Here is a 27,479-nt window from a genome sequence, read left to right on the forward strand (position 1 = left end):
TCCTGTTTCTGATTGTTGTAGGTTCTCCCTCTATGACGATCAGCCCGAAGTATAAACTTAAGTTTTCTCAGGTCTTTTCTGAGCCTTTCCCTGGGCGTGTTTTCACTTTCTAATTTTCCCCATATATGCAGTTATTCTGGAATGTCCTGGTCTTTAATGCCTGGCTTCTAAAAGGAGAAAGAGAGAAAAACAAAAGAAGGGAGTAAAAAGGCACTGACCTTTAAGTCCCTTGGATGTCACTTCAGCCAGAAGAGAGCCTTGCAGCAAGGGGGAGGGAGGTATAACAGTGGCTGCCTGCCTCTTGGCACCTCTGTGATCAGAAGTAGACATCAGCAATCAGAGCACAGATCCCTGATATCTGGAGGACAGGGCCCTTGTTGCTCACCCTGGCTCCAGCAAGCTGTGTGCAGGTTTTTCCAGGAACATGTGTGTACCTGCCTGCCATGGTGCTAGAGATTGGAGACAGGTAGCTGTTCCTGTTCTAAGAGCTGAAATTGACTTAAATTAACTGTAATTTACTGTTCAAATCTTCTTCTAGAAATCCTCTGTGTATGTAGGCCAAAAAATAAAAAAAAAGAAAAAATGCTAGCATATGAAGACAATACCTGAAAATAAAAGTTTAAGGAAAGAAAACTAGACACCAAATAGTCTCCTACCCTAAGATTTTAGTGAGCTTCACTGATATTCTTTGAAGTCTAAAATGCTTTGAAGAATTTGTGGTTGTAGTGGGGTAGAGAAGGGAAATGGGGAAAGAGAAGGGCCTCATTTACTAAGGCCTTTCTCAGAGCTATGTGCTTTACATGTGGCCTCATTTAGTATTTAGGATCTTAAGACACTCTCCTATGTTGCTGTTGGAAATGGAGATTGTTATAATGTCTTCATACATATTTTGGCAATATCTGTTCAAATAAAAAAGTGCATATGTGCACAATGAAATTTGTATAGGCATATTTACTGCAGTATTGTTCTAAAAGCAAGTTCATGGACACTAAATATCCATTAAGGGGATCAGTTGAATAAACTATTATACATGCATGTCATTAAAGACTACATCCATTAAGAAGAATGAGACATTTGCATATACTGATAAATTATTTATGTGTGTTTACCATAGAAAACAAGTGATGTAAGGAAGGCTACCATTTTTTCCGGGGAGGGGGTGGTGGTGTAGGAAGGATATACACAGACCTATCTACCTCTCCAAAGGTGCTTATTTACACTTAAACTATCTCTGCAAGACCACACAAAAAAGTTAATATTTTTCAGAAGGGAATTTTGGGGGCACAGGCAGTAAACTTACTTTTTACTCTATTCCCTTTTGTATTTTTTACACTTGTTACCCAAGTGCTCATATTACCTTAAAAAAAATTTTTTTTTAAGTATGCTTCACACCCAGCGTGGAGCCCAGTGAGGGGCTTGAACTCAAGACCCTAAGATCAAGACCTGAGCTGAGATCAAGAGTTGGATGCTTAACTGACTGAGCCACCCAGGTGCTCCCCCCAAAATCTGTTTTTAAACAAATTTCCAAGCCGCCTTCTTACCACCAAAACCCTCCTCCAGCCCACAGTCCTTCTCTAGGGCCTTGGTTGATGCTGGCAGCTCATTGGTGGTTTCTTCAGCAAGAAACTGCTGGACTTGTGGTGTAAGGTAGGTGTGAGAAAGGTGGGAATAATCCAGTTATTATTGGGGGGGGACACAGGTGGACATTTACTTTTTACCCTGTATCTTTTATGTTTTTGCATATCTAATCATGTGCATGTAGTGTTGTGGGATCATTGAGCATGATGGTCAAGAAAGAATTCTTGAGATTTTTTACAGTGCAACTTAGTAGGTTTATTTTAGTGGCATGGGGGATAGGGTCTGTGGGCGGAAAGATCTGCACTTTTGCTGTATGAAGCTGGTGGTTATATGGTTTTACTGTTCAAGGGGGTCAGGATGTGCAGGGAGTATTAGATCATAAATGTTTTCTTCAAATTTCTACTCATAAAACTATTTTTGAAAGATTTCTCTGGTGCTTATCATTCAGCTTGATATTAACTATTGGTGAGATATACAGGCAGTCATGAGACCCTTTAAGAATGTAGCTACCAGGGGGCAGCTGGGTGGCTCAGTCGGTTAAGCGGCTGTTTTCCGCTCAGATCATGATCCCAGGGTCCTGGGACCAAGCCCCAGGTCGGGATCGAGCCCCACGTGGGGGACTCCCTGCTCAGTGGGGAGCCTGCTTCTCCCTCTCCCTCTGCCTCCCTCTCTGCCTGCTTATGCAACTCTGTCAAATAAATAAAATCTTAAAAAAAGAAAAAAGAAATGTAGCAACGAGTACGCTTTTCATCCGTATTGGAACTATGCAGGCTATAGGTCAGCCTTCTGGACTAAAGGTGAACATTTTTCTGCCTCTGACCCTCCCCGGAGAATTTGTTTATTTAAAGACATCCCCAGACCCCTTCTCAATCCCTCCCCTCCCCACTCTGGACCCCCATACACCTCTAGTTCACCAGAGTCACCAGAGTCGAGGGCCTTCAGTTCTAAGGGAGGGGACTGAAAGATGGGATCAACCCTGGGGGAAAAAAGTCTGTTGCTGGGGAACTGAGGTTTGGAAGGATAGCGTTGGCTTTCTTTTTTAATTAAACTGGGGTACAAATATATCTGCCAGGCAGTAGGTAAGGGGGAAATAGCCCCTAAAAACCTCAGAACCACTAACTGTGAAGGCAACTTAAATCATAATCATTTCTATTTGAAAAGAGAGCGCGTGCGCGCTGGATGCCGGGATTTGTAGCCCCCTCCCGGATGGCCTGCACTGCGGCTGTGCAGGGGAAAGCTGCTCTTCCAGGCGCATGCGTGCGGCGGCGGCGGCAGGCCTGACTGCGCCAAAGCGGCGGTAGCAACGCCGAGTCGCTGGGAGCTCGCCATGGCGGTGGCTGCGGCGGCCATGGGGCCCTCGGCGCTGGGCCAGAGCGGGCCTGGTTCAATGGCTCCCTGGTGCTCAGTGACCAGCGGCCCAACACGCTACGTCCTGGGAATGCAGGAGCTGTTCCGCGGACACAGCAAGACGCGCGAGTTCCCGGCACACAGCGCCAAGGTGCACTCGGTGGCCTGGAGCTGCGACGGCCGTCGCCTGGCCTCAGGGTCTTTCGACAAGACGGCCAGCGTATTTCTGCTGGAGAAGGACCGGTTGGTAAGCTGACAGGGACCGGCCCAGGCCAGAGAGAGGGGCTGTGGTAAAGCGAGGTGTGGTATTGAGGGAGAGAATGGGGGTGGAGGCTGGGTGGAGGCGAGGAAAAGAGAGGGGTGTGGGGATAAGGGGGTTGTGCTAGAGGAGTGCGGGAGTGACAAGGGTGGTAGGGATCTGGAGGGGGTATAGTGGAGAGGAAGATGGTGGTGAAATAGAGGGAGGTGGGGGTGCGAGGGAGTGTAGCAGTAAAGTGTGAAGATGAGCGGGGAGTGGAGGCGAGGAGAGGATGAAGACTGCTGGTGAGGAGGGTGGATGGGACTGGAGTGAGGTGGGGGTGTATGAGTGGTAGGAAGGAGTTATGTGGTGGTGAGGAATGGCTGTGGTGGTGGTGGGGTCCCTGTGGTGGTGAGGAGGGTCTCTTTGAAAATAATAGGACTTCCTGTGGGAGTGAGCAAGAAGATTGGGAACCTTGGCGGTAGAGTTAAGTGTGGAGAACCAGAAATAAGGAGGAAGGCCAAGGAGGGCAAAAGAGTAAGGGCATTGGTGTGGGAATCCAAACCTCAGAACAGTTCAGAGTGATTGGAGAGGAAGGGGGGAGGGTATTGGGAAGAGTTTTGGGGAAGGGGTGTGGAAGGACTGGTTTATTTTAAATTGTCTGGATCCATGTTGGTCACAAGCTACCTTGGTTTGAATAAGGTTAAGAAGTTATATGTGGAGGCAGGTACTTATGTGTGAAGTGACATTTGGATTCTGTTCTTGCAGGTAAAAGAAAACAATTATCGGGGACATGGGGATAGTGTGGACCAGCTTTGTTGGCATCCAAGTAATCCTGACCTCTTTGTCACAGCGTCTGGAGACAAAACCATTCGCATCTGGGATGTGAGGACTACAAAGTGCATTGCCACCGTGAACACTAAAGGTGACTCTTCGGAGAGAGGGCAATAGGGAGATGAGCTACTTACAGTCATTCAAAAAGCATTTCCTGAATATCTTCTCCAAGTGTGGCCTTGTGTTAGGTATGGGACATCCTGGGCTGAATAAGACAATCTCCAGCTCCCAGGACCTGTACTGGGTTTAGTGCAGGGAGAGAGACGTGTGTGTTAAAAAAAAAACCCAACATCATATGATATGGTTCATCTTATACTGGAGAGGTCTACAAGATGGATACCTAGAATGGAAATGCTTAAGTCTGCCTGTGCGGACAGGCAAGACCTCACAGAATTTGAGCAAAATAGTTAATAGGGATTTAGTGGTCATGGTACAGTGGGTGGATGAGGGGTGGGGGAAGCTCTAGGAGGGAGCTGCATGTGCAGGTGTATGGAGAATTTGGGAAATTGCTGATAGGCTAGAGTGGCTGATCTTGGGAATGAATGGTCTTGGTGGTCTGGGGGAAAGTGACCTGGAAGTTGTGCAGTACATTTGTAGAATCTGTTCTTCACCAGGTATTGTCCTATAAACCTTGAGGCCATTTATTATATTCTGTTGACTAACATGCCATTGATTATAAGATGTACCAATATTTTATATGTTGTTAGGAAAGAAAGTTTCTAGATAACCATGATAAACCAAAAATTTTGAGATGCATCCTGATGCATTTTAAGATATGTTGTAGAGAATAAAGTGTGAAAATATGTGCAGCATAGAATTGATAAAGTTGATGAAATTTTTAATTGATGTTTTCACTGTGGGCCACTGGACTTTGTTGACAAGACTTGTCCCTGGAGGTGGAATGCTGTAGTGCTTTCTCCAAGTAGACAACTGAGTGATGTGTGAGTGATTTAGGTGGTACATGGATGAACATTAAAAACCAGCTGTTTATATATTTTAATGCCTACCAGAAAAAAAGAACTAGCCCATAGAATTTATTGCTAAATGGAAGCTAAACTTATTTAACTAAAATTGTTTTGAGTCAATTTTAAGAAAGTCTTGAATAAAGAAATATAGCCGTTAACATGGATTGGACAAAAATTGTGAGAACGGCATGTGAATGACTGGAGTTTGGGAAGTGCTGGTGTAAGACTAAGAGGCTTTGGAGTCAAATCCGGTTTAGATCTTGGCTCTATTACTTCATCTTCCATGTCTTCATATGTAAAATGGGGATAATAAAGTGTTCCTTAGAGAATTATTGTGAGGACCCACAGGGGGAAGTTTGTAGATGAAAGTGCTGGACTCATAATTGGTGAGTAAGTAGTCATTCCCTTCTGTCGACTAGGACCTTAGTGAATGAGGTTTGGAGATAGCTCTGGTCTTTGTAGAATTAAAAAAAAAAAAAACTTCTGCAGGATTATGGGCAAACAGTATCTTACTGATTATATCTGGGTTTCCAGGGGAGAACATTAATATCTGCTGGAGTCCTGATGGGCAGACCATTGCTGTAGGCAACAAAGATGATGTGGTGACCTTTATTGATGCCAAGACACACCGTTCCAAAGCAGAGGAGCAGTTCAAGTTTGAAGTCAACGAAATCTCCTGGAATAATGACAACAACATGTTCTTCCTGACAAATGGCAATGGTTGTATCAACATCCTCAGGTGAGGGGATTCTAGCTTAGGGACTGTCATATCTTTGCTCTGGGTGCTGTGGTGGATACAGAGATGAATTAGATGCAAGTCTGTCCTGAAGGAGCTTAAAGGACAAATGGTTATAAAGAATCCTAACCTCTGTTGAGCACCTTTTGAACCAGGCACCTTATATTTACTGAGTCCTCACAAAAATTCTGTGGGGTTGTTATTTGAGTCTTATTTAACAGATGAGGATCTGGGATTCAGAGAGTTTAAATCACTAGTCAGCTGGTGAGCACTAGAACTAGATGCACCTTGAATTATGGCAAATTTGTACCTGTAAAGTCTCTGCTTAAATATCACTTTCCCTCCAGGGAAGCCATCTTCATTACTTTCCTGTCTCCCTAGGTTAGAAGCTTATTTTATGTATTTCCTGTTGGAAGCATTTCTCATTCTATATTATAATTACGTTTGTTTATTTTTTTAAAGATTTTATTTATTTATTTGACAGAAAGAGAGAGAGAGAGTACAAGCAGGGGGAGCAGCAGAGGGAGAGGGAGAAGCAGGCTCCCCACTGAGCAGGGACCCCGATGTGGGGCTTGATCCCAGGACCTGGGATCATGACCTGAGCCAAAGGCAGACGCTTAAAGACTGAGCCACCTAGGTGTCCCTATAATAAATGTTTACTATCTATATCTTCCATTAGACTCTAAATTCCATGAAGGTAGGGACCATGTGTAACTTGTTTACTGTTGAATCCCTAGTGCCTACCTTAATACTTGCTACACAGAGGTAGGATCTCTGTAAATATTTAGTCTGTAAATGAATGAAGTGTTGGAATTGAAATTCAGGTCTGTTGACTCTATTCTTTCTGCTATTCTGGGTGGGCAGTGCAAGGCAGTGTGAAATAGATTCTTTTAGAGAGGCTCAGAGTTTGGAATCCCAGGGAAGGAAACTTGTTGACTGTGGGAGTTGGGGATTGAAGGATGCAGCTTTGGAGCTTGACCTTGAAAGCTGAGTAGAATTTTAAGAATCAGCAAAAGGGACAAAATAGTGTCAAATGGACAAATGGACAAAACAGGTGTCAGTGAGCATGGCCTATATGGAGAGTAGTCGGTAGGTCAGAGTTGCTGGGAATGGTGGCAGATAAGGTATCTGAAGAGAGGGAAGATAAAGTTGAAATATAATCTGGGACCAGATTATATAAAAGGCTGGAAATCTGTGCGTTGGGATTCTATAGCTTTTTTTTTTAAAGCCTTCTTATTAGAAAATAAAACACATATACAGAAAACTGCTTAAAACAGCATATAGCTTAATGAACTATTATCTGTGTAACCCCACCCAGGTCAAGAAATAGTAATTTGCTGGCCATCCCAGAAGTCCATCCATGTACTTTGTCCTAGTCATAAATCCCTCTCCTCAAAAGGAAACACTATCTTATATTTCTTTATAGTTTTAGCTACCAAGTATGCATTTCTAGATACTCTAGTTTAGTCTACTTAAAAAAACTTGATGTCATTTAAGTGTGTTAAACTACTAGGTTGCTCTTCATCCTTCTTTTACTTAAAATATACCTGTTGGAAAACTAGACTGTTAACCTGCAGAGATTCTCCTAGTCTGGATTTTGCTGATTTTGTATGCTTATTTATTTGTTGGAATATAAGATACTTGCTCTCATTTACTGTTTGGTTACTGAAGAATATAGTTCACTTAGAAAAGGAAGGATAAATGCTTTTTTCCCTTTTTCATCAAATAATGAATTAGTTCTCTGTCGCCTCCAAAGATCAGCTAGGTTTTATTTTTAAGACTTATTATAAACTCATGTATTTAAGCATGGTAGATGTGTTTCAGTCTATTGGAGTAATTATCCTTATGGAAGCTCAAATTATCCCATCTTTAGCTAATGGGAGCCTCTTCAAGTTGTTCCTGAGTCATTTTTTTTGACATAATCCTAGTAGTCTTCAGTTTGTTGCTCTCTGGTATGACAGATATCCCAAGTTCATCTTGTATGTTTCCTGCCTCAGACCTTTAATCAGAAGCTTCTCTGAGAATCCCTGGATTCTTTTTCTGAGATATGATATTGGCGCTACGGATGTCCATATTGCTGGTTTGTCATTATTTCTAGACCTTTCCAGTGGACAGAGGAAGGATGTATATGTGTATATTTTTAAAGATAAAATATGAATTGTGAATTTATATTGATAACTTCCAATTAAAATTCAGGACTAGTGGAATTTTCTAAACATCTTCTATATTATAAATAACTCTTTCCTTCAAAACTGAGTACTTGAGTATTCTGGTTCTCAAGGACACAAGGGATTATAGAATTAGAATATCCCACAGTTACTTACTACCTTTTTCCATGTTACCCATAGAGATATCTCAGAATAACAGTATTACCACTACCACCACTGATGTGATTACCTAAAATAGTAAATTTTGCTTTTTGCATTGCTTTCCTCATTTTTCTTCCATTAAAAAATTAATACTATATATTATCAGAGTGTAGAGCTGCTATGTACTATGCCTTTCTTTTACATCTACAATTTCTCTAAGAAGCTGTGTTATGTAATGCTCATAACCAGTCCCATGCTGATAAATCTCTAGTCATTTTGATTGTTAAAGTTCATTCTTTAGATTCCTCAGGAAGGGTTCATGGAACAGTATTCTCTATTATAACTTATATACTTATAAAACTTACAGATATTTAATTGTGCTTAGTATTTGAGCTCTTTATAATTGATAGTCAATTTTGCTAGTTAGAAAAATCCTTGATTCCTATTTTTTTGCTTGTATATCTTAAATATATTACCCCATTTTCTTTTGGCATAAAGTCTTACTGTCAGAAAGGTCTGATGATTATCTAATTTTGTTTGTGTTTTTTTTTTTTTTTTGGTAAGTCCAGGAAAATTTGTTTGAATTACAGTCTGATGTTTGTTCTGTTGTCTTTGATTTTCTTCTTCAGTATCTCCTGTTGTCGTCTTAGTACCATAGTCCTCTTCCCATAGTTTAATTGCTTTCTGTCTTGTTTCTCAGCTACCCAGAGCTGAAGCCTGTGCAGTCCATCAATGCCCATCCTTCCAACTGCATTTGTATCAAGTTTGACCCCATGGGGAAGTACTTTGCCACAGGAAGTGCAGATGCTTTGGTCAGCCTCTGGGATGTGGATGAGTTGGTTTGTGTTCGGTGCTTTTCCAGGTAAGCAGCTCTGCCAGCACTTTCCTTGTTGGATAAATTAATTTAATTTTATTTTGGGTAAAATTGTGCCCTACTCTTACTGGGTTATTCTAACGTGTCCTCTGTCCACTCTGTTCCAGGCTGGATTGGCCTGTGAGGACCCTCAGTTTTAGCCACGATGGAAAAATGCTGGCATCAGCCTCAGAAGATCATTTTATTGACATTGCTGAAGTAGAGACAGGTAACTGAAACCCTCACTACCGTAATGAGTCTTCTGTCTGTCACCTGTGGCCATCAGGACTTTTCCTGTCAGTGTTTTCATCGTCACATTACTACTTCACCTTCATTAGCATAAATGAATTTTCTTTTTAAGATTGCTTTGTTTATTATGACCATTATAGTCAGGTCATGAGGGAGCAAAGAGTTCAGAAAGGGGCAGGTCTGAAAGAGAGTGATTTAGGAAAATATTTTGCATTTTATTAACTTTTAATTCTTCTATCATGAAACTTTTAAAATATGGAAAATAGGAGAAAGAAAAAAGTGTTACCTTTGGTCCCACCTCTAAATACAATCTCTTAGTGTTGTGGTATACTTTTTTTCTATATTTTGCTTGTATGTGAACTTAAAAAATGCGTATTTTTTTATAATTTTAGGAATTATCAAAATACATGTGATTTGCTTTAAAAACAACCAATAGAATTTGAAAATAGAAAAATAGGAGGAGAGTATTCATTTTACAAAGAACTTCCTCAGCTTTACTTATTTATTTTTAATGAATAATTTTTTTATTATCAAAGTGTAGTTGACATATAATGTATATTAGTTTCATGTATGACATAGTGATTTGACAGATATGCATTAGTCATTGATCATAATAAATGTAGTCACCATTTGTCACCATACAACATTATTACAATATTATTGACTATATTCCCATTGCTGTACTTTATATCTTCATGACGTATTTTATAATTGGAAGTTTGTACCTCTTAATCACTTCACCTGTTTCACCCATCACCCTAACCTTCTCTCTGGCACCCAACAGTTTTCTTTATTTATGAATCTGTTTCTGTTGTTTATTTATTTACTTGTTTCGTTTTTTAGATTTCATGTATAAGTGAAGTCATATGGTATTTGTCTTTTCTTGATTTATTTCACTTAGCTTAATACCCCTTAGGTCCACCAGTGTTCTCACAAATGGCAAAATCTCATTCCTTTTTTATGACTGATTAATATTCCATTGTGTGTGTGTGTGTGTGTGTGTGTGTGTGTGTGTGTATGTATGTGTATCATATCTTCTTTATGCAGTCATCTATCCATGGACACTTAGGTTGCTTCCATATCTTGGCTATTGTAAATAGTGGTGCAGTAAACATAGGGTGCATGTATCTTTTTGAATTAGTGTTTTTGTTTTTGTTTTCTTTGGGTAATTACCCAGTAGTGGAATTACTGGATCATATAGTATTTCTATTTCTAATTTCTTTAGAAAGCTCCATACTGTTTTCTACAGTGGCTACACCAATTTTCATTCCCACCAACAGTGTATGAGGATTCCTTCTTTACATCCTCACCAATATTTGTTTTTTGTTCTTTTTGATACTGGCTATTCTGATGGGTGTGAGGTTATATCTCACTGTATGTGCATTTCCCTGATGATCAGTGATGTGAACACCTTTTCATGTTTGTTGGTCATCTATATGTCTTTTTTGGAAAAATGTCTATTCAGGTTTTCTGTCCCCCCCCCCCTTTTTAAAAGATTCATTCACCCATTTGAGAGAGAGAGCACGAGCAAGTGTGGGGGAAGGGGGAGAGGCAAAGAATCTCAGGCAGACTCCCTGCTGAGTGTGGAGCCTGCTGTGGGGCTCAGTCTCTGGACCCTGAGATCATGACCTGAGCTGAAATCTAAGAGTTGGACGCTCAATTGACTAAGCCACCCAGGCACCCCATTCTTTATGTTTTATTTATTTTTTTTATAAAATCCTTATCTCTCTCTTTTTTTAATATTTTATTTATTTATTTCACAGAGAGATAGCGAGAGCAGGAACACAAGCAGGGGGAGTGGGAGAGGGAGAAGCAGGTTTCCCACCGAGCAGGGAGCTCGATGTGGGGCTCGATCCCAGGACTCTGGGATCATGACCTGAGCCAAAGGCAGATGCTTAACGACTGAGCCACCCAGGCGCTCCAGGCACCCCATTCTTTAATCAGCTTACTTTTTTTTTTCTTGGTGTTGAGCATATAAGTGTCTTACATATTTTGGATATTAACCCCTTATTGGATTTATTATTTCGAAGTATCTTCTCCCATTCATTAGGTTGCCTTTTTGTTTTGTTGATGGTTTCCTTTACTATGCAAAAGCTTTTTATTTTGGTGTAGTCCCAGTAGTTTATTTTTGCTTTTGTTTCTCTTTGCTTGAGGAGACATATCCATAAATATGTTGCTAAGGCTGATGTCCAAGAGATTGCTGCCTTGCCTATGTTTTCTTTTAGGAGTTTTATGGTTTCATATCTCACACTTAGGTCTTTAATTCATTTTGAGTTTATTTTTGTGTCTGGTGTAAGAAAGTCGTCCAGTTTCATTTTTTTCGCGTGTAGCTGTCTTGTTTTCCCAGCACCATTTTTTTTTTTTTTAAGATTTTATTTATTTGAGAGAGAGAGAGAGAGCACAAGAGGGGGGAGGGTCAGAGGGAGAAGCAGACTCCCTGCTAAGCAGGGAGCCCGATGTGGGACTCGATCCCGGGACTCCAGGATCATAACCTGAGCCGAAGGCAGTCGCTTAACCAACTGAGCCACCCAGGCACCCCTCCCAGCACCATTTGTTGAAGAGACTGTCTTTTTTCCATTGCATATTCTTGCCTCCTTTGTTGTAGATTAATTGATCATATAAGTGTGGGTTTATTTTTGGGCTCTCTATCCTGTTCCATTGATCTATCATGTGTCTGTTTTTGTGCCAGTGCCATACTGTTTTGATTACTATAGCTTTGTAGTATATCTTGAAATCTGGGCTTGTGATACCTTCAGCTTTGTTCTTCTTTCTTAAGATTGCTTTGGCTATTCAGAGTCTTTTGTGGTTTCATCCAAATTTTAGGATATTTGTTTTTCTGTGAAAAATGTTGTTGGTATTTTGATAGGGATTGCATTGAATCTGAGGATTGCTTTGGGTGGTGTGGACATTTTAACAATATTAATTCTTCCAGTCCCTGAGCATGGTATATTTTTCTATTTGTGTCGTCTTCAATTTCTTTCTTCAATGTCTGATAGTTTTTAGAGTATAGGTCTTTTCCCTCCGTGGTTAAATGTATTCCCAGGTATTTTACTCTTTTAGGTGCAGTTGTAAATGGGATCGTTTTCTTAATTTTTTCTTTCTACTACATTATTACTAGTGTATAGAAATGCAACAGATTTCTGTATAATAATTTTGTTTCCTGCAACTTTACTGAATTCATTTATTCTAATAGTTTTTGTGGAGTCTTTATGGTTTTCTATATATAGTATCATGTCATCTGCAAATACTGACAGTTTTACTTCTTTTTTACCAATTTGGGTGCTTTTTTTTTTTTTTTTCTTTTTCTTTTTCTTGTCTGATTGCTGTGGCCAGGACTTCCAGGACTGTGTTGAATAAAGATGGTGAGAGTGGACATCCTTGTCTTGTTCCTAATCTTAGGGGAAAAGCTTTTAGTTTTTTAGCATTGAGTATGATGTTATCTATGGGTTTTTCATATAGGGTCTTTATTTTTTATTTTTTTTTTTTTATTTTTTATTTTTTTTAAAGATTTTATTTATTTATTTGAGAGAGAGAGAGAGAGAAACAGCATGAGAGGGGAGAAGGTCAGAGGGAGAAGCAGACTCCCCGCCGAGCCGGGAGCCCGATGTGGGACTCGATCCCGGGACTCCGGGATCATGACCTGAGCCGAAGGCAGTCGCCCAACCAACTGAGCCACCCAGGCGCCCTCATATAGGGTCTTTATTATGTTGAAGTTCGTTTCCTCTAAATCCATTTTGTTGAATTTTTATCAAGAATGGATGTTTATTTTATCAAATGCCTTTTGTGTGTCTATTGAGATGATCATATGATTTTTATCCTTCCTCTTACTGATGTGATGTATCACATTGATTTATTTGCAAATATTGAACCATCCTTGCATCCTTGGAATAAATCCCACTTGATCATGGTGTATGATATTTTTAATGTATTGTTGAATTTGGTTTGCTAATATAGTTTGTTGAGGATTCTTGCATCTATGTTCTTCAGGGATATTGGCCTGCAGTTTTTTTTTTTTTTTTTTTTTTTTTGGTAGTGTCTGCCTGGTTTTTGGTATCAGAGTAAGGCTGGCCTCATAGAATGAATTTGGAAGTTTTTCTTCCTTGCCTATTTTCTGGAATAGTTTGAGAAGAATAGGTATTAACTCTCTTTAAATGTTTGATAGAATGCACCCGTGAATCCATCTGGTCCTGGACTTTTGTTTATTGGGAGTTTTTTGATTACCAGTTCAATTTCATTACTAGTAATTGGTCTGTTCAAATTTTCTCTTTCTTCTTGATTCAATTTTGGCAAATTTATCCATTTTTTTAGGTTGTCCAATTTGTTGGCATATAATTTTTCATAGTATTCTCATATAACCCTTTGTATTTTTGTGGTGTCAGTTATTATTTCTTCTTTTTCATTTCTGAATTCATTTATTTGAGTTCTCTCTCTTCTCGATGAGTCTGGTAAAGGTTTATCAAATTTGTTTATGTTTTCGAAGAACCAGCTCTTGGTTTCATGGATCTTTTCTGATGTTTTTTTAGTATCTGTTTCATTTATTTCTGCTCTTATCTTTTTTATTTCCTTCCTTCTACTAACTTCGGGCTTTGTTCTTTTTGTAGCTCCTTTAGATATAAGGTTGATTTGTTTATTTGGGATTTTTCTTGTTTCTTGAGGTAGGCCTGTACTGCTATAAAGTTTCCTGTTAGAACTGCTTTTGCGTCATCCCAAAGATTTTGGATTGTTGTGTTTCCATTTTCATTTGTCTCCATGTATTTTTTAATTTCCTCTTTGATTTATTCATTGACGCATTGATTGTTTAGTGGAATGTTGTTTAGCTTCTGTATGTTTGTGTTTTTTCCAGTTTTTTTCTTTTTCTTGTAATTGATTTCTAGTTTCATATCATTGTGGGTCAGAAAAGATGCTTGATAAAATTTCAGTCTTCTTAAATTCATTGTAACTTGTTTTGTGGCCTACGATATATGATCCATCCTGGAGAATATTCCATGTGCACTTGAAAATGTGTATTTTGTTTTTGGATGAAGTGTTCTGTATATCTCTGTAAAGTCCAACTGGTCTAATGTGTCATTCAGAGCTACTGTTTTTTTGTTGATTTCTGTCTGGATGATCTATCCATTGATGTAAGTGTGGTGTTAAAGTCTCCTGCTATTGTATTACTGTCAATTTCTCCTTTTATGTTTGTTAATATTTACTTTATGTATTTAGGTGCTCCTATCTCCTTTGTTAGGTACACAGATACTTATAATTGTTACATCCTCTTGTTGGATTGATTTGTTTATTATTATTTAATGCTTTTCTTTGTCTCTTGCCACAGTCTTTGTTGCAACGTGTGTTTTGTGTGATAATTTTTTTTCCCTCTGGTGGGCAGCAAAGCAAAGTTTATTGGGTGATAGCAAAGTGATAGTACAAAGTTCCTGAGGAGGGAGGGGACCCGAGAGGGTTGCCTTTGTCTGATAAAAATATTACTACCCCAGCTTTTTTTTTTACTTCCATTTGCATGGAGTATCTTTTACTACCCCCTCATTTTCGGTCTGTATGTGTCTTTTTTTTTTTTTAAAGATTTTATTTATTTATTTGAGACAGAGAGAATGAGAGAGAGAGAGAGAGAGCACATGAGAGGGGGGAGGGTCAGAGGGAGAAGCAGACTCCCTGCTGAGCAGGGAGCCTGATGCGGGGCTCGATCCCGGGATTCCAGGATCATGACCTGAGCTGAAGGCAGTTGCTTAACCAACTGAGCCCCCCAGGCGCCCCATATGTGTCCTTAGGTTTGAAGTGAGTCTCGTAGGCAGCATATAGTTGGGTCTTGTTTTTTCAGCCATTCAGTCACCTTGTGTCTCTTGATTGGACCATTTAGTCAATTTACATTTAAGTAATTATTCATAAGTATGTATTTATTGCCATTTTGTTCATTGTTTTCTGTTGTTTTTGTAGTTCTTCTTTGTTCCTTTCTTGTCTTCCTCTCTTCCCTTGTGGTGTAATGGCTTTTTTTTATGTTGTGTTAATCATGATACATTACATCATTAGTTTTTTTTTTTTTTTAAAGATTTTATTTATTTGAGAGAGAGAGAATGAGAGATAGAGACCATGAGAGGGAAGAGGGTCAGAGGGAGAAGCAGACTCCCTGCTGAGCAGGGAGCCTGATGTGGGACTTGATCCCAGGACTCCAGGATCATGACCTGAGCCGAAGGCAGTCGCTTAACCAACTGAGCCACCCAGGCGCCCTAGGTCATTAGTTTTTGATGTGTGTTCCATGATTCATTGTTTGCATATAACACCCAGTGCTCCGTGCAGTACATGCCCTCTTTAATACCCATCACCAGGCTAACCCATCCTCCCACCCCCTTCCCCTCCAGAACCCTCAGTTTGTTTCTCAGAGTCCATAGTCTCTCATGGTTCATCTCACCCTCTGATTTCCCCCCCTTTATTCTTCCCTTCTTGCTCTCTTCCTTTTTTTTTTCTTAACATATAATGTATTGTTTGTTTCAGAGGTACAGGTCTGTGATTCAACAGTCTTACACAATTCACAGTGCTCACCATAGCACATACCCTCCCCAGTGTCTGTCACCCAGCCACACTTGATGGCTTTTTTTTTTAAGATTTTATTTATTTATTTGACAGAAAGAGACACAGTGAGAGAGGGAACACAAGCAGGGGGAGTAGGAGAGGGAGAAGCAGGCTTCCTGCGGAGCAGGGAGCCCGATGCGGGCTTTGATCCCAGGACCCTGGGGTCATGACCTGAGCTGAAGGCAGATGCTTAACGACTGAGCCACCCAGGTGCCCCTTGATGGCTTTTTTTAATGTTATGTTTGGATTACTTTCTCTTTATTTTTTGTATCTGTTATAGGTTTTTGATTTGTGGTTACCATGGGGTTCATAAATAACATCCTATGTATGTAGCAGTCTATATTGTTAGTTGCTTAAGCTTGAACACATTCTAAAAAGCACTGGTTTTACTACCCCTTTATGTGTCATATACCTTTTTATTTTGTGTATCCCTTCAGTGATTTTTGTAGATCTAATTGATTTTACTGCTTTGTATTTTAACCTTCATAATGGCTTTATAAGTGATTAGTTCGCTACCTTTAATCATATGTTTGCTTTTGCCAGTGAAATTTTTTCCTTTCATAATTTTCTTCTAATTATGGCCTTTTCTTTTCACTTAAAGAATTCCCTTAAATACTTCTTGTAAGGCTGGTTTAGTGGTGATGAACTCCCTTTTGTTTGGGAAACTCTTTGTCTCCTTCAATTCTGAATGATAACCTTGCCAGGTAGAGTATTCTTGGTTGTAGGTTTTTTTCTTCTAGCCCTTGGGATATATCATGCCACTCCCTTCTGGCCTGCAGAGTTTTTGCTGAGATCAGCCTATAGCCTTATGTGTTTTCCCTTGTATGTGACTATTTTTCTCTTGTTGCTTTTAAGATTCTCTCTTTATCTTTAATTTTTGCCGTTTTAATGATTATGTGTCTTGGTGTGAACCTTTTTGGGTTCATTTTGTTTGGAGCTTTCTTTGTTTCCTGGATCTGGATGTGTGTTTCCTGCCTCAGATCCAGGAAGTTTTCAGCTATTATCTCCAAATAAATTTTCTGCCCCCTTTCCTCTCTCTTCTCCTTCTTGCACTCCTATAATGCAAATGTTATCATGCTTGATGATTTTGCAGAGGTTTCTTCACCTCTTCTCACGTTACTTATTCTTTTGTCTTTTTGCTGTTCATCTTAGTTGCTTTCTATTACCCTGTCTTCAAGATCTCTGATCCGTTCTTCTACATCTCCTAGTCTGCTGTTGATTTCCTCTAGTGTATTTTTTTCATTTCAGTTACTGTATTCAGCTCTGACTGGCTCTTTTTTACATTTTCGGTCTCTTTGTTGAAATTCTCACAGAGTTCATCCACTGTTTTCTCAAGTCCAGTTGAGTATCTTTAGGACCATTACTTTGAACTCTTTATCAGGCATATCACATATCTCCATTTTGTTTAGTCCTTTTTCTGTGATTTTGTCTTGTTTTTTCATTTGGGACATATCGCTTAGTCTCCTCATTTTGGCTAACTGTCCGTGTTTCTTTCTATGTGTTAGGTAGGTCAGCTACATCTCCTGGCCTTGAAAGTAGTGACTTTTATGTAGAAGTGGTGCCCTGTATGCTATCTGCCTTGGTCACCGGAACCAGGCATACTAGGGCTGTCCCCTTTGTGGGCTGTGTGTATCCTCCTGCTGTGGTTGAGCTGTGATTACTGTGGGCATGCTGATGGGTGGGGCTGGCTCTCAGCCCAGCTGGCTGCAGTGACCCGCTTTGCCTGCTGCAGACGCACTGGGCAGGGTTTGCTTCCCGTGCTGTTGAGAGGTCTGGCTGCAGCTGCCATGGACTCAATGGTGGGTGGGGCTGGCACTCAGTCTAGCTGTGTGTAATTGGCCTGTGTGACAGCTGCAGGTACACAGAAGGGCAGGGTTTGTTCTTTGTGCAGCCAGCTAAGAGGCCCAGCTGTAGGAACTGTCGGCAAGCTGGTATGTAGGGTTATCTCCCTGTCTCCCAGGGCAGGAATCACTTTGGAGGGGTGCTGGTCCCATGTGGGGCTGCCTGCTGGATATGGCAGGGGAGGAGCTGCTTTGGAGGGGTGCCTGTGAAGGCCAGTGGGTTGGGTAGGGTGGGTGGTAGGGTAATGCTGGGGCAGGGCGTGTGTTGTTAACAAGGTAGACGGAGGTGTTAGAATTGGCTTCTGCAAGCATCTAGCTATCTAGGCTCACGGACAACAAGAAAAATGGCACCTGCCAGCACTTTTTTATTCCTGGAGAAATCTGCAGACATTTGCCCTTCCTGTACACACCCTAAAATTAGTAAATCTCCTTCATGTGTACCCTAGGTGCTTTTTAAGCTGCTGCTTCAGTGCTGTCTCCACCTGAGCCAAAGGCAGATGCTTTACCAACTGAGCCACCCAGGCACTTTAGAGAGAGAGTGCACAAGCATGAGTAGTGTGCTGGCTCTTTTGCCCTCCAGTTCAACTGGAGTTAAACCCTGCTGATATTCAAAGCCAGACATTATGGGCACTTGTCTTCCCAGCACAGGTCCTCACGGCCAGGATTGCCCTGTGTGGGATCTGTTCCCCTCACTCCATCCTTGTGATGGCTCTCCTGTTTGTGGTCATATGCACCAGGGGTTTGGTTCCTGGCCCTGTCTCCACCCCTCCTACCCTTTCAACGTGGCCTTCTCTCAGGATTAGCTGTGGAAGATCTCTTCTGCCGGTCCTCAGATCATTTTCAGAATTAATTGCAGTAGATACACTTGTTGCCTCAGTGTGTCTGCGGGAGGGTGTGAGCTCAGGAACCTCCTGAACTCTGCCATCTTCTGTCATTTCCTCAGATTTATTTTGTAATGGAGCTTTATTGTTTTGGGGAATACATGATACTTTAGTAAAAGAATTTAAACTGTATAGAAGACTTCAAAGAGTAAAGTTAAAAAATTGGAATTCCACAATGTAAAAATGCCACTGTTGATGACAATGTGGTAAATGTTGTCCAGCCATTCAGCAGCCATACGCAGCTCCTTTGTGTCACCCTTGTTGGTGTGATGTGTGGGTATTCTCCTGCTCCAGGCAGTGCCTGCCTCACCTCAGGATGTTATAGCTTCTTAACATGGCGATGGCTACTGAGCTCTGCTGCTGCTTTTCATGCAGTCTAGAATTCCATTGAATATGTTCATATATTCTTAAACTGCCAGTATGTACTTGCACATGCCTGTAGGTATTTCAGTTGCCCAGCTCTTTGGTGGTTTCTCGTCTTTGCACCATTATAAGTAATGCTTGTGAGAAATATTCCTTATGGACTTCATTTTAGGTCATCCTTTTGGGTAAACCAGTGAAGTGGGATTGCTGACTGAGTCCAAAGTATTCACATTTTGTGAAGGACCAAATCACTTACAGAAAGGTTATTGCAGTGTTTTTTCTTAACAGTGCATGCATATGCATGTTTTTCCTGTGTCATCTTTGCGTAAGTTTGTCTGCCTCACCTAATATGTATGAAATATTTATTTATTTAATTTTTATTTTTTAAATGATTTTATTTACTAGAGAGAGTGTGAGTGAGAGAGAGCATGAGTGAAGGGTGGGGAGCAGCAGAGGCAGAGGGGGGAAACAGATGTCCTGCTGAGCAAGGAGCCTGACACAGGGTTCAGTCCCAGCACCCCAGGATCATGACCAGAGCCAAAGGCAGATGCTTTACCAACTGAGCCACCCAGGCACTTGAGAGAGAGAGTGCACAAGCATGAGGCGGGGCAGAGGGACCGGGGAGAGAGAATCCTCAGGCAGACTCCCTGCTGAGTGCAGAGCCCACCACGGGGCTTGATCCCAGGATCCTGAGATCATGACCTGAGCTGAAATCAAGAGCCGGCTGCTTAACTGTCAGAGCCACCCCGGTGCCCCTAAAATATATAGTTCACATAAAATCTTTCAGGAATATATCAAATATGACTGTATTAATTTTTCTAAGTAGTTCAGACAAATACTTTTAACATTTTTTTTTAATTTTCTCTATAACCTAGGCTAAAAATTAAAAATCAGATGATTATCAAAGGGAAGCACAATTATATTTATAGCATTGTTTTATACATAAAAGGGAAATAGTCTAAATTTTCATTATGAAGGAATAATTAAATAAGTTGTGATACATCCATATTACAGTGTGCCAAGAGAAAAACATAGCTCTATATGTGCTGAATTGCAAGATTGGCAAGGCATTTTACTGAATGAGCAAAGCAAGTAGCCAGTCAGTGCATATGATGTGTTCCTATTTAGGTAAAGAAACTAAAGCTAAATTAGTAGGACTTTTGAAAGAATTTGTTTCAGACTTAGAAGATTGGGAGAAGATAAAATTTACTTTAAATTATAATTTAAGTATTATTACTGAAACCAATTAAATAAAATGAAAAATTCAGTTCCTCAGTTACCCTAGGCACATTTTAAGGACTTCAATAGCCACATGTGGCTGGTGGTTTCTGTATTGGATAGTGCAGATGTAGAATGTTCCAATCACAGAAGTTTGTTTCCCAGTGCTGCTCTTTACCCTGGTACTGTTGGAATTTTATGCAGTAAGCATGTCTTTGTATATTAGTTTGTAAAATAAGAGTAATATATGCTCAGTATAGAATATTTGGAAAATGTTGACAAATATAAAAAAGAAATTAACAGTCACACATAGGTCCATAATTTGGAGGTAGTGAATTCCTAACGTATTAGTATATTTCCTTCCAATCTTTTTTTCATATGTATATATTTATGTATCTATATAGATATTTTATATATAGACATCTATACATCTGTGTGTGTGTGTATACACACACTATACTATGTATATAGTTGGAGTCATATTCCTTTTTTTTAAAGATTTTATTTATTTATTTGACAGAGAGAGTGAGAGAGGGAACACAAGCGGGGGGAGTAGGAGAGAGAGAAGCAGGCTTCCCGCGGAGCAGGGAGCCCGATATGGGGCTTGATCCCAGGACCCTGGGATCATGACCTGAGCCGAAGGCAGACGCTTAACGACTGAGCCACCCAGGCGCCCCTATAGTTGGAGTCATATTAAATAAGATTTTGTGTTTTACATATTTTTAATGGTTAAATGTAAAATAAGGAATTTTATTTCTGATAGCATGTATTTTAACAGTCCACTTACTTTCAGCTTTTTAGACACACCATACATATCGCACTGGCGTTTTTAGAACTTCAGTGGCCTGGAGTAGTAATGTCAGTCTCACCCAGATAGCACCTTATTTATCATTCAGAGATTAAACTTTCCAATAAAACTGTCAAGATGTTAAAGTTTATGAAGCCACATGGTTATTTAGGAAACGTTTTAGAAGGCCTCTTCATGTCTACTCTGGTTTTCTTGATCTGTATAAATTTCTTCATCCTAACCAATTCCAAATGACTGACAAATGATGGAGTAGAGGCCTAAAGAGAAGTAAAACGGGGGTAGCAGCCTCTGAAACTATTCTTTATGTTTGTGTAATACAGAAATTTGCTCAGACGTATAGCTAGACTGCCAGATACTAGCATCATGAAGAGTGGTTAACTGTCCCTGAAATAGGATTACTTAACAAAAAGAATCTTTCTTTCTGTCTCTCTCTACACACACGTGTTCATGTGTGTATAAAAAATATATATTGAACAGCTTTATTGAAATATTTACTTACCATATAGTTGACCAGTTTGAAGCATATAATTTAATGTATCCTGCAACTTTAAATTAACACCACATTGTTTATGTTTTATAACCTTAATCTTAACCCTAAGATTGAAAAAAAGTAAAGTGGGACTAAAGGAATAATGGCTTTAGAAAAATCATGTTTAATTTCTTTTTTTTTTTTTTAAAGATTTTATTTATTTATTCATGAGAGACAGAGGGAGAGAGAGAGAGAGAGAGAAGCAGAGGGAGAAGCAGGCTCCCAAGGAGCAGGGAGCCCGATGCGGGACTCGATCCCAGGACCCTGGGATCATGACCTGAGCCGAAGGCAGACGCCCAACCATCTGAGCCACCCAGGCGCCCAAATCATGTTTAATTTCAAGTAGGAAGAATGACATTTTGGGGGAAAAATCTATTTGCAAAGCATTGTGATTTAGCAGAAAGACCTGTGACTTTGGAAACCGACTCACTTCATGTGCTGACTCTGCTGCTTCCTTGAGGTATGACTTAACTGTTCAGTCACCTGTTCCTTTATAAAATGGGGTTTAAAATCATTACTTGCCTTGCTGCATTGTCATTATACTTTATTAAACTAGAGTATAATCCATCTGATTCCTAAGGTGTGCTCAGTAAATATTAACTGCTGTTACTGTTTTCCTAGGGTGTACAGAATAGGTTTAGATCATAGGCTCTGCATTCAGATCTTGCTCTGCCACCTACTGGCTTGTGCTCTCCCTGTGCCTCGGTGTTCTCTGTAAGATGGGGTAATGATTGTACCTGTCCTGTAGGGTTAATAAGTGGATTAAATGAGGGGTGCCTGAGTGGCTCAGTCGGTTAAGCGTCTGCCTTCAGCTCAGGTCATGATCTCAGGGTCCTGGGATCGAGCCCCATGTTGGGTTCCCTGCTCAGCGGGGAGTCTGCTTCACCCTCTCCCTCTGCCCCTCCCCTGCCACCCCCCCGCCCCGGGCTCGTGTTCTCTCAAATAAATAAATAAAATCTTTTTTTAAAAAGTGGATTAAATGAGTTAATGTAGGCAAGTACTTAATGTGGTTTCTTATTATTAATGTATTGATTGGTTTCTCTATGTTGATTTTTATAGGAGACAAGCTATGGGAGGTGCAGTGTGAGTCCCCGACTTTCACCGTGGCTTGGCACCCCAAAAGGCCTCTGCTGGCATTTGCCTGTGATGACAAAGATGGCAAATATGACAGCAGTCGGGAAGCAGGAACTGTGAAGCTGTTTGGGCTTCCTAATGACTCCTGATGGGAGGCCCTCAGGGAGATGAGACGCTGGCAGAGGCCTTCCTTTGTGTATTAGTCTGGTCTCTTCTCTTGGAGTTGGTGGGCACCTCAGGCATTTGTAATTGGTATAAATTATATAAGTCTTTGTCAGTCTGCCTATTCCAGTTCCCTTCTTGTTATGTGAGCTCTTCCCGTTCTTTCTCCCCTTTGCAGGAGGGTTCTGCATGATAACACCCGCATAGCTTGTCCTCTGGGGACCTCCTGTCTTCCCTGCTTTGGGTGTATGGTAGACTTTGTTGGGTTTGCTTCTGTTTGGACAGTACCTACCTTGGGGCGGGGTGAGTGAAGAAGGGTGAGATGGGATGGAGATTTTTTTACAGTAAAAAGAAATGTATATAATTTTGAGAATTGAGCATTTAATAAAACTATGGGACTTCTGAGACTTTAAAAGTTGTGGTATTTTTGTTATTGTTGCAGGTATTGGGAGATGTTGCAGTTTTGCATTTAAAAAAAAATCTCAGATTGCATTTAGAGGTGGTAATTCTATCATTTAATGTCCTAACCAAGAATTCTGTGAAATGCAGGGACCCAGCAGGAAGTGTATGGGCAATAGCAATCCTTAAAGTCTTCAGCTTAAGTGTACGTATACCTTGCCTTAATCTACAAAGGATTTGTAGACAATAAATTTATGATAAACATTGAGAAAAGCAGTAAAATATAAACAAATCCAAAATCAGGATAAGACATAGATTAGAATAGAAAGTTGAAACTGGGGAAATTAAAATAGAAATATGCAAAGAACGAGGACCTGACTGAATGATTGAACTAAAATTTTGGCTGTGCCCCCTGGTGGCAAAGTGAAGAAGGGAGAAGTCAGTTAATTCTTAATGAAAAGCAGAGCACGTGCCAGTTCTTCAGGGAAAGCAGAACTTTTGTTAGCTCTTACCTCCGAAAGAAGTGGCTCACGTAGGAGAGCAATGTCTTGATTTTCATTGTATTTTAATGTATTTTGGCATTAAAAATATAGAAATATACCTCAATAAATGATGTTTATAGAAAATTTTGGAAAAAGCAAGTAAGCAAAAAGAAAAAAATCGTATTTCTCCTCCCAAGAGATACTCACTATTAGCATTTTTGTGTGTATCCTTTTAGTTTTCCTATGCTCATATTTATGTATAGAAACATGTTTATACAAATCTTGCAGAATAGACAAAACAAGTATGACAAGGTAAAGCATGCAAAGTGCTCAACATCATGTCAGGCAGTATTATAAACATTCAGTAAGTCTTACTAGAAATTTTTAGTAATTAGACATTCCTTAGGCTTGGTAGGGTAATGAGCACTTTACTCAGTTTTTGCCACAGCCTTCTGCAGTTGGGTGTTATCATTTTACTACTTTAGGGAGTTTAACTCAGTGTTATTAAGTGACAGTATTCAGATCTAGATTTGCTTAAAGGTCCATATGTCTTCTATTTGCAGTGGCTATTCTATCTCCACTTGCCATTCTCATTTTACAGATGAGTAAACCTTGGCTCTGAGAAGTTGACTCTTGGCCCAAGTTATTGAGTGATTGCTTGAGTCTAGTATTCAGGCTCAGTAGTGTTTCCTTCAGCCTCCAGAATAGCCTCTGCCTGCATCCTTCCCTGAAGATGGTCTTTTAGTTGCAAACCAGCATGCCACCTCATTATGTCAGAAGTTCAGTGTTGTTATGTCACTGGGAGTAAACTGTGGCACACTGATTCTTATTTTTATGGTTGTCTGCCATCTCTATATATCCCCCTTAGCATTGGAATCAGACATCAAAGTTTAGTCTAGATCTTAGTATTTGATCAGTTCCCTCCTCTTTGATCCATGTGGATTTTTTCCCTCTGGGTTTGTGTAAAGTAGTGATCCACGCAACTTTTCACTAAGAGATTTGTTGCTTTCAGCTAGCTTTTTCACTTTTAGCAACAGGAGAACCCTTATTATCTGTGAGGAAAGAGCTCAAGCTTGTGGCAGCTTTTGTTGACTGTCAGGGCTTTGCTGACATTTCTGTGCTTTGACTTCAGAGTCCTGGGGAGGCTTAGAAGTTGGGACCCTCTTGTTGAAATGCATAATTTGTCCCAGACCTGATGCCCCTATGGTTTGAGTGAGTTGTCTAATTCAGAGCAGGAAGGGAACCATTCATAGTCACCCAGCAACTGACGTATTCAGTCAGTCCAGCCATGTCATACAGTTACTGCTCCAAACACTAGCAAGTCAAAAGAGGGTGGTGAGTTCTGCTCTGAGCTAGGCTGTAGTTGGTAAAGAAAGTTTGGGATTTGCTATGCCAATGACCCATTGCTGTGTAGTTACAAGTCAGGCTGAGAAATGGGTAGTGAAGATTATAGTATGTTTTGTGCTAGGATTCTGGTTTCTCTATGGCATGAGATATAGGGAAGGATGAAACCTGCCAGATGTTAAGCTCGAGTGAGGTGTATGTGTGTGCCTTGAGGATTATTCCCCCCTACCCCACCCCACCCCACCCCACCCCACCCCACCCCACCCCCGCCCCTAAGCTATGGGAGGTGGTGTCCTGATAGAGTGGATTGGGAGGCTAGTGCAGGGAGTTTTGACCAGGGGCAATTAGATCCAAAAAAGGGACTCAGGAAGAGGTCCATTCTATGAGGTCCAGAGCGAAGACTGTGTGTGTGTGTGTGTGTGTGTGTGTGTGTGTGTGTGTGTATTATGAACTGGTTGGGTGTGTTGTGTCAGTGACCTTCTATTTTAGAATGACCAGGAATGGGGTACATAAGCCCTTACTCCCTTTCCTGTTTCAAAGATGTATTTTACTCCCTAAGGGTTTTAATCACAAAAGGGACCATGAAATGTCTTCCTTCTTCGGAAGGGAAAAAGCCCATGCACAGGGTTAAAAGGTAAGTCCTATCTTTCAGAAGGGGAGTAGAGATCGCACACCTAGAAGTGCCTTGCACACTCAGAAACACCTATGTGTGGGTAAGTATTGCCTTCTTTGCTCCCTCTGACCCTGCAATAGAGTGAAAAGAAGGCTGGCTTCGTGGGTGAGCGGAACGGGCTTTGAATCTGGCTCCAGCAGTGATGGTTCAGAGCCCACTTTCCTTATCCATAACGTGCGGATGGCAAATCCTCCTCTCCTTGGGTTGTTTGGAGAATCAAAGGACATAACATGTTTGTAAAGGGTCCAGCACAGCCCCTGGCACGCAGGAGATGCTTCGCACATCCCTTCTCGAGGAGGAGCAGCTTCTAAGGAGAGGAGAACACGGGCTGGCTGCGGAGACGTGGCAGTGGTCTGTCAGCTTTCTTGGCTCTAAATGCCGGAGCTGAGCGAGCCCCGTTCATCATGGACTCTGCAATGATGGGAATGAAGAGAGGAGACTTCTCTGTCACACTCGGGCGTGGTGGGGGGTTCAGAGGAGAAATACTGCATCTGCTTTCTGTTGCAGTCTGTTCGGGGCCGTGATGGCTATGTGTGCACGTGGACACGTGGAGCCTCAGAGCCGTGCACACCAGCGGGGGAAGTAAGAGTAGGAGGAGGGTAAAGCTCCTGTTAGCAGAGAAGCCTGGGAAAGGATTGAAGGGAGAGGAGGTGGACTCAGTGCAAGTCTTGAATACAGAGGGGGTGATTGTCGGGGGGAGGACCTGTGAGAAGGGGTGCTGCAGCTTGGAACAAAGCAGAGGTGGTGGCCGTGTTCTGGGCTGTGGAGAAGGTGGTCAGGTGGAATGTGAGGTGGAGTTGAAAAGAAAAGGAGAGGGTGTCAGGCTCTGGTGATGTCAGTTTGTACTGGTTAGTAGTGCGGCCTGCTGAGTAGGGCAGACTTGGATAGACCTGAGTCCAGATCCTTGTTCTGCTGTCACTAACTGGGAAACTTAGGCTAAATTACTTCCTTTCCATGAGCTGCAGTTTGTTTATAATGGCCATAGTAACAATAACCTTTTGAGGGTTAAATGACTTGATACGTGTCATACCTGGTGCATCATGGATGTTGAATAAAATGCTATTATTATTATGTAGGTGTTAACATCAAATCTCTGTGCAATATAAACCTTTGTTTTTTTAAAGATTTTATTTATTTATTTGAGAGAGAGAGAGAGAGAGCACGAGAGGGAAGAGGGTCAGAGGGAGAAGCAGACTCCCTGCTGAGCAGGGAGCCCGATGTGGCACTCAATCCCGGGACTCCAGGATCATGACCTGAGCCGAAGGCAGTCGCTTAACCAACTGAGCAACCCAGGCGCCCCAATATAAAGCTTCTTACCTTATGAAGCTTCACTGTCTCCTAAGCGCGTCACATGCTGTGCATTAAAAGGTGGGGATGGGGTGGCGTTTAGAGAAGATGAATATTTAAGAGCTATTTATTATTATTTTTTAAGCAGGCTCCACACCCAGTGTGGAGCCCAATGTGGGCCTTGAACTCACGACCCTGAGATACAGACCTGAGCTAAGATCAAGAGTCGGATGCTTAACTGACTGAGCCACCCAGGCACCCCTTAATAGTTATTTTTAAATACCCATTCACAGAGCTAAGGACCTGTGGCATTTAGGGATATTAAATTGAGAACTATTCAGCCAATATTTGCAAATTTACTAGCAGTTTACATGTTTGAAATTGTTGCTACACGGAGCCATGAGCTGATGAACTTCAAGGCATCCAGCATCTCCCTCTGGCAAAGCAGGCAGAGTATGAAGACATGCCTATGCAACCAGCAGTGTCATAGCACACTGGGTGTAACTTGCAATGGCTGGAATGTCATTGGGGACCACAGGGACCACCATGGATTTGCCAAGAACAAGTCACTAAACTGACCTTGTTTCCTTTTACCTTCTTGGTAAGGCTGCTAGGATACAGGTCAGGCAGTGGTGCAGGTAGGGCAAGGGATCTGTCAAAACACCTCAGGATGTCCTTGAGGACCAAAGGAGATCTGGGCTAGGCATAAGCCCATTCGTACCTGGTCATCACCTGTACCCAGATT

The 27,479-nt window shown here is 41.1% G+C and overlaps 1 protein-coding gene across 1 annotated transcript; it reads left to right on the forward strand.

Moving 5' to 3' along the window:
* The first annotated feature begins 2,841 nt into the window (after positions 1–2,841).
* THOC3 (THO complex subunit 3) lies at positions 2,842–22,969 on the forward strand. The gene is made up of 6 exons (XM_025867013.2): positions 2,842–3,172; positions 3,932–4,088; positions 5,497–5,701; positions 8,708–8,869; positions 8,989–9,089; positions 22,373–22,969. The coding sequence occupies exons 1-6, from the start codon at positions 2,906–2,908 to the stop codon at positions 22,534–22,536; spliced, it is 1,056 nt and encodes a 351-aa protein (XP_025722798.1). The 5' UTR covers positions 2,842–2,905; the 3' UTR covers positions 22,537–22,969.
* Positions 22,970–27,479: the final 4,510 nt, after the last annotated feature.

The sequence above is a fragment of the Callorhinus ursinus genome, unplaced genomic scaffold (assembly GCF_003265705.2).
Source record: "Callorhinus ursinus isolate GAN/ISIS: 27379988/994484 unplaced genomic scaffold, GSC_fseal_2.0 scaffold3, whole genome shotgun sequence".
NCBI classification, from domain to species: Eukaryota; Metazoa; Chordata; class Mammalia; order Carnivora; family Otariidae; genus Callorhinus; species Callorhinus ursinus.

Coding starts and splice junctions, on each gene's coding strand:
- THOC3 (XM_025867013.2), top strand. CDS start 2,906: ATGGCGGTGGCTGCGGCGGCCATGGGGCCCTCGGCGCTGGGCCAGAGC. Junction 3,173..3,931: donor TGCTGGAGAAGGACCGGTTG/GTAAGCTGACAG, acceptor CTGTTCTTGCAG/GTAAAAGAAAACAATTATCG. Junction 8,870..8,988: donor TGTGTTCGGTGCTTTTCCAG/GTAAGCAGCTCT, acceptor ACTCTGTTCCAG/GCTGGATTGGCCTGTGAGGA.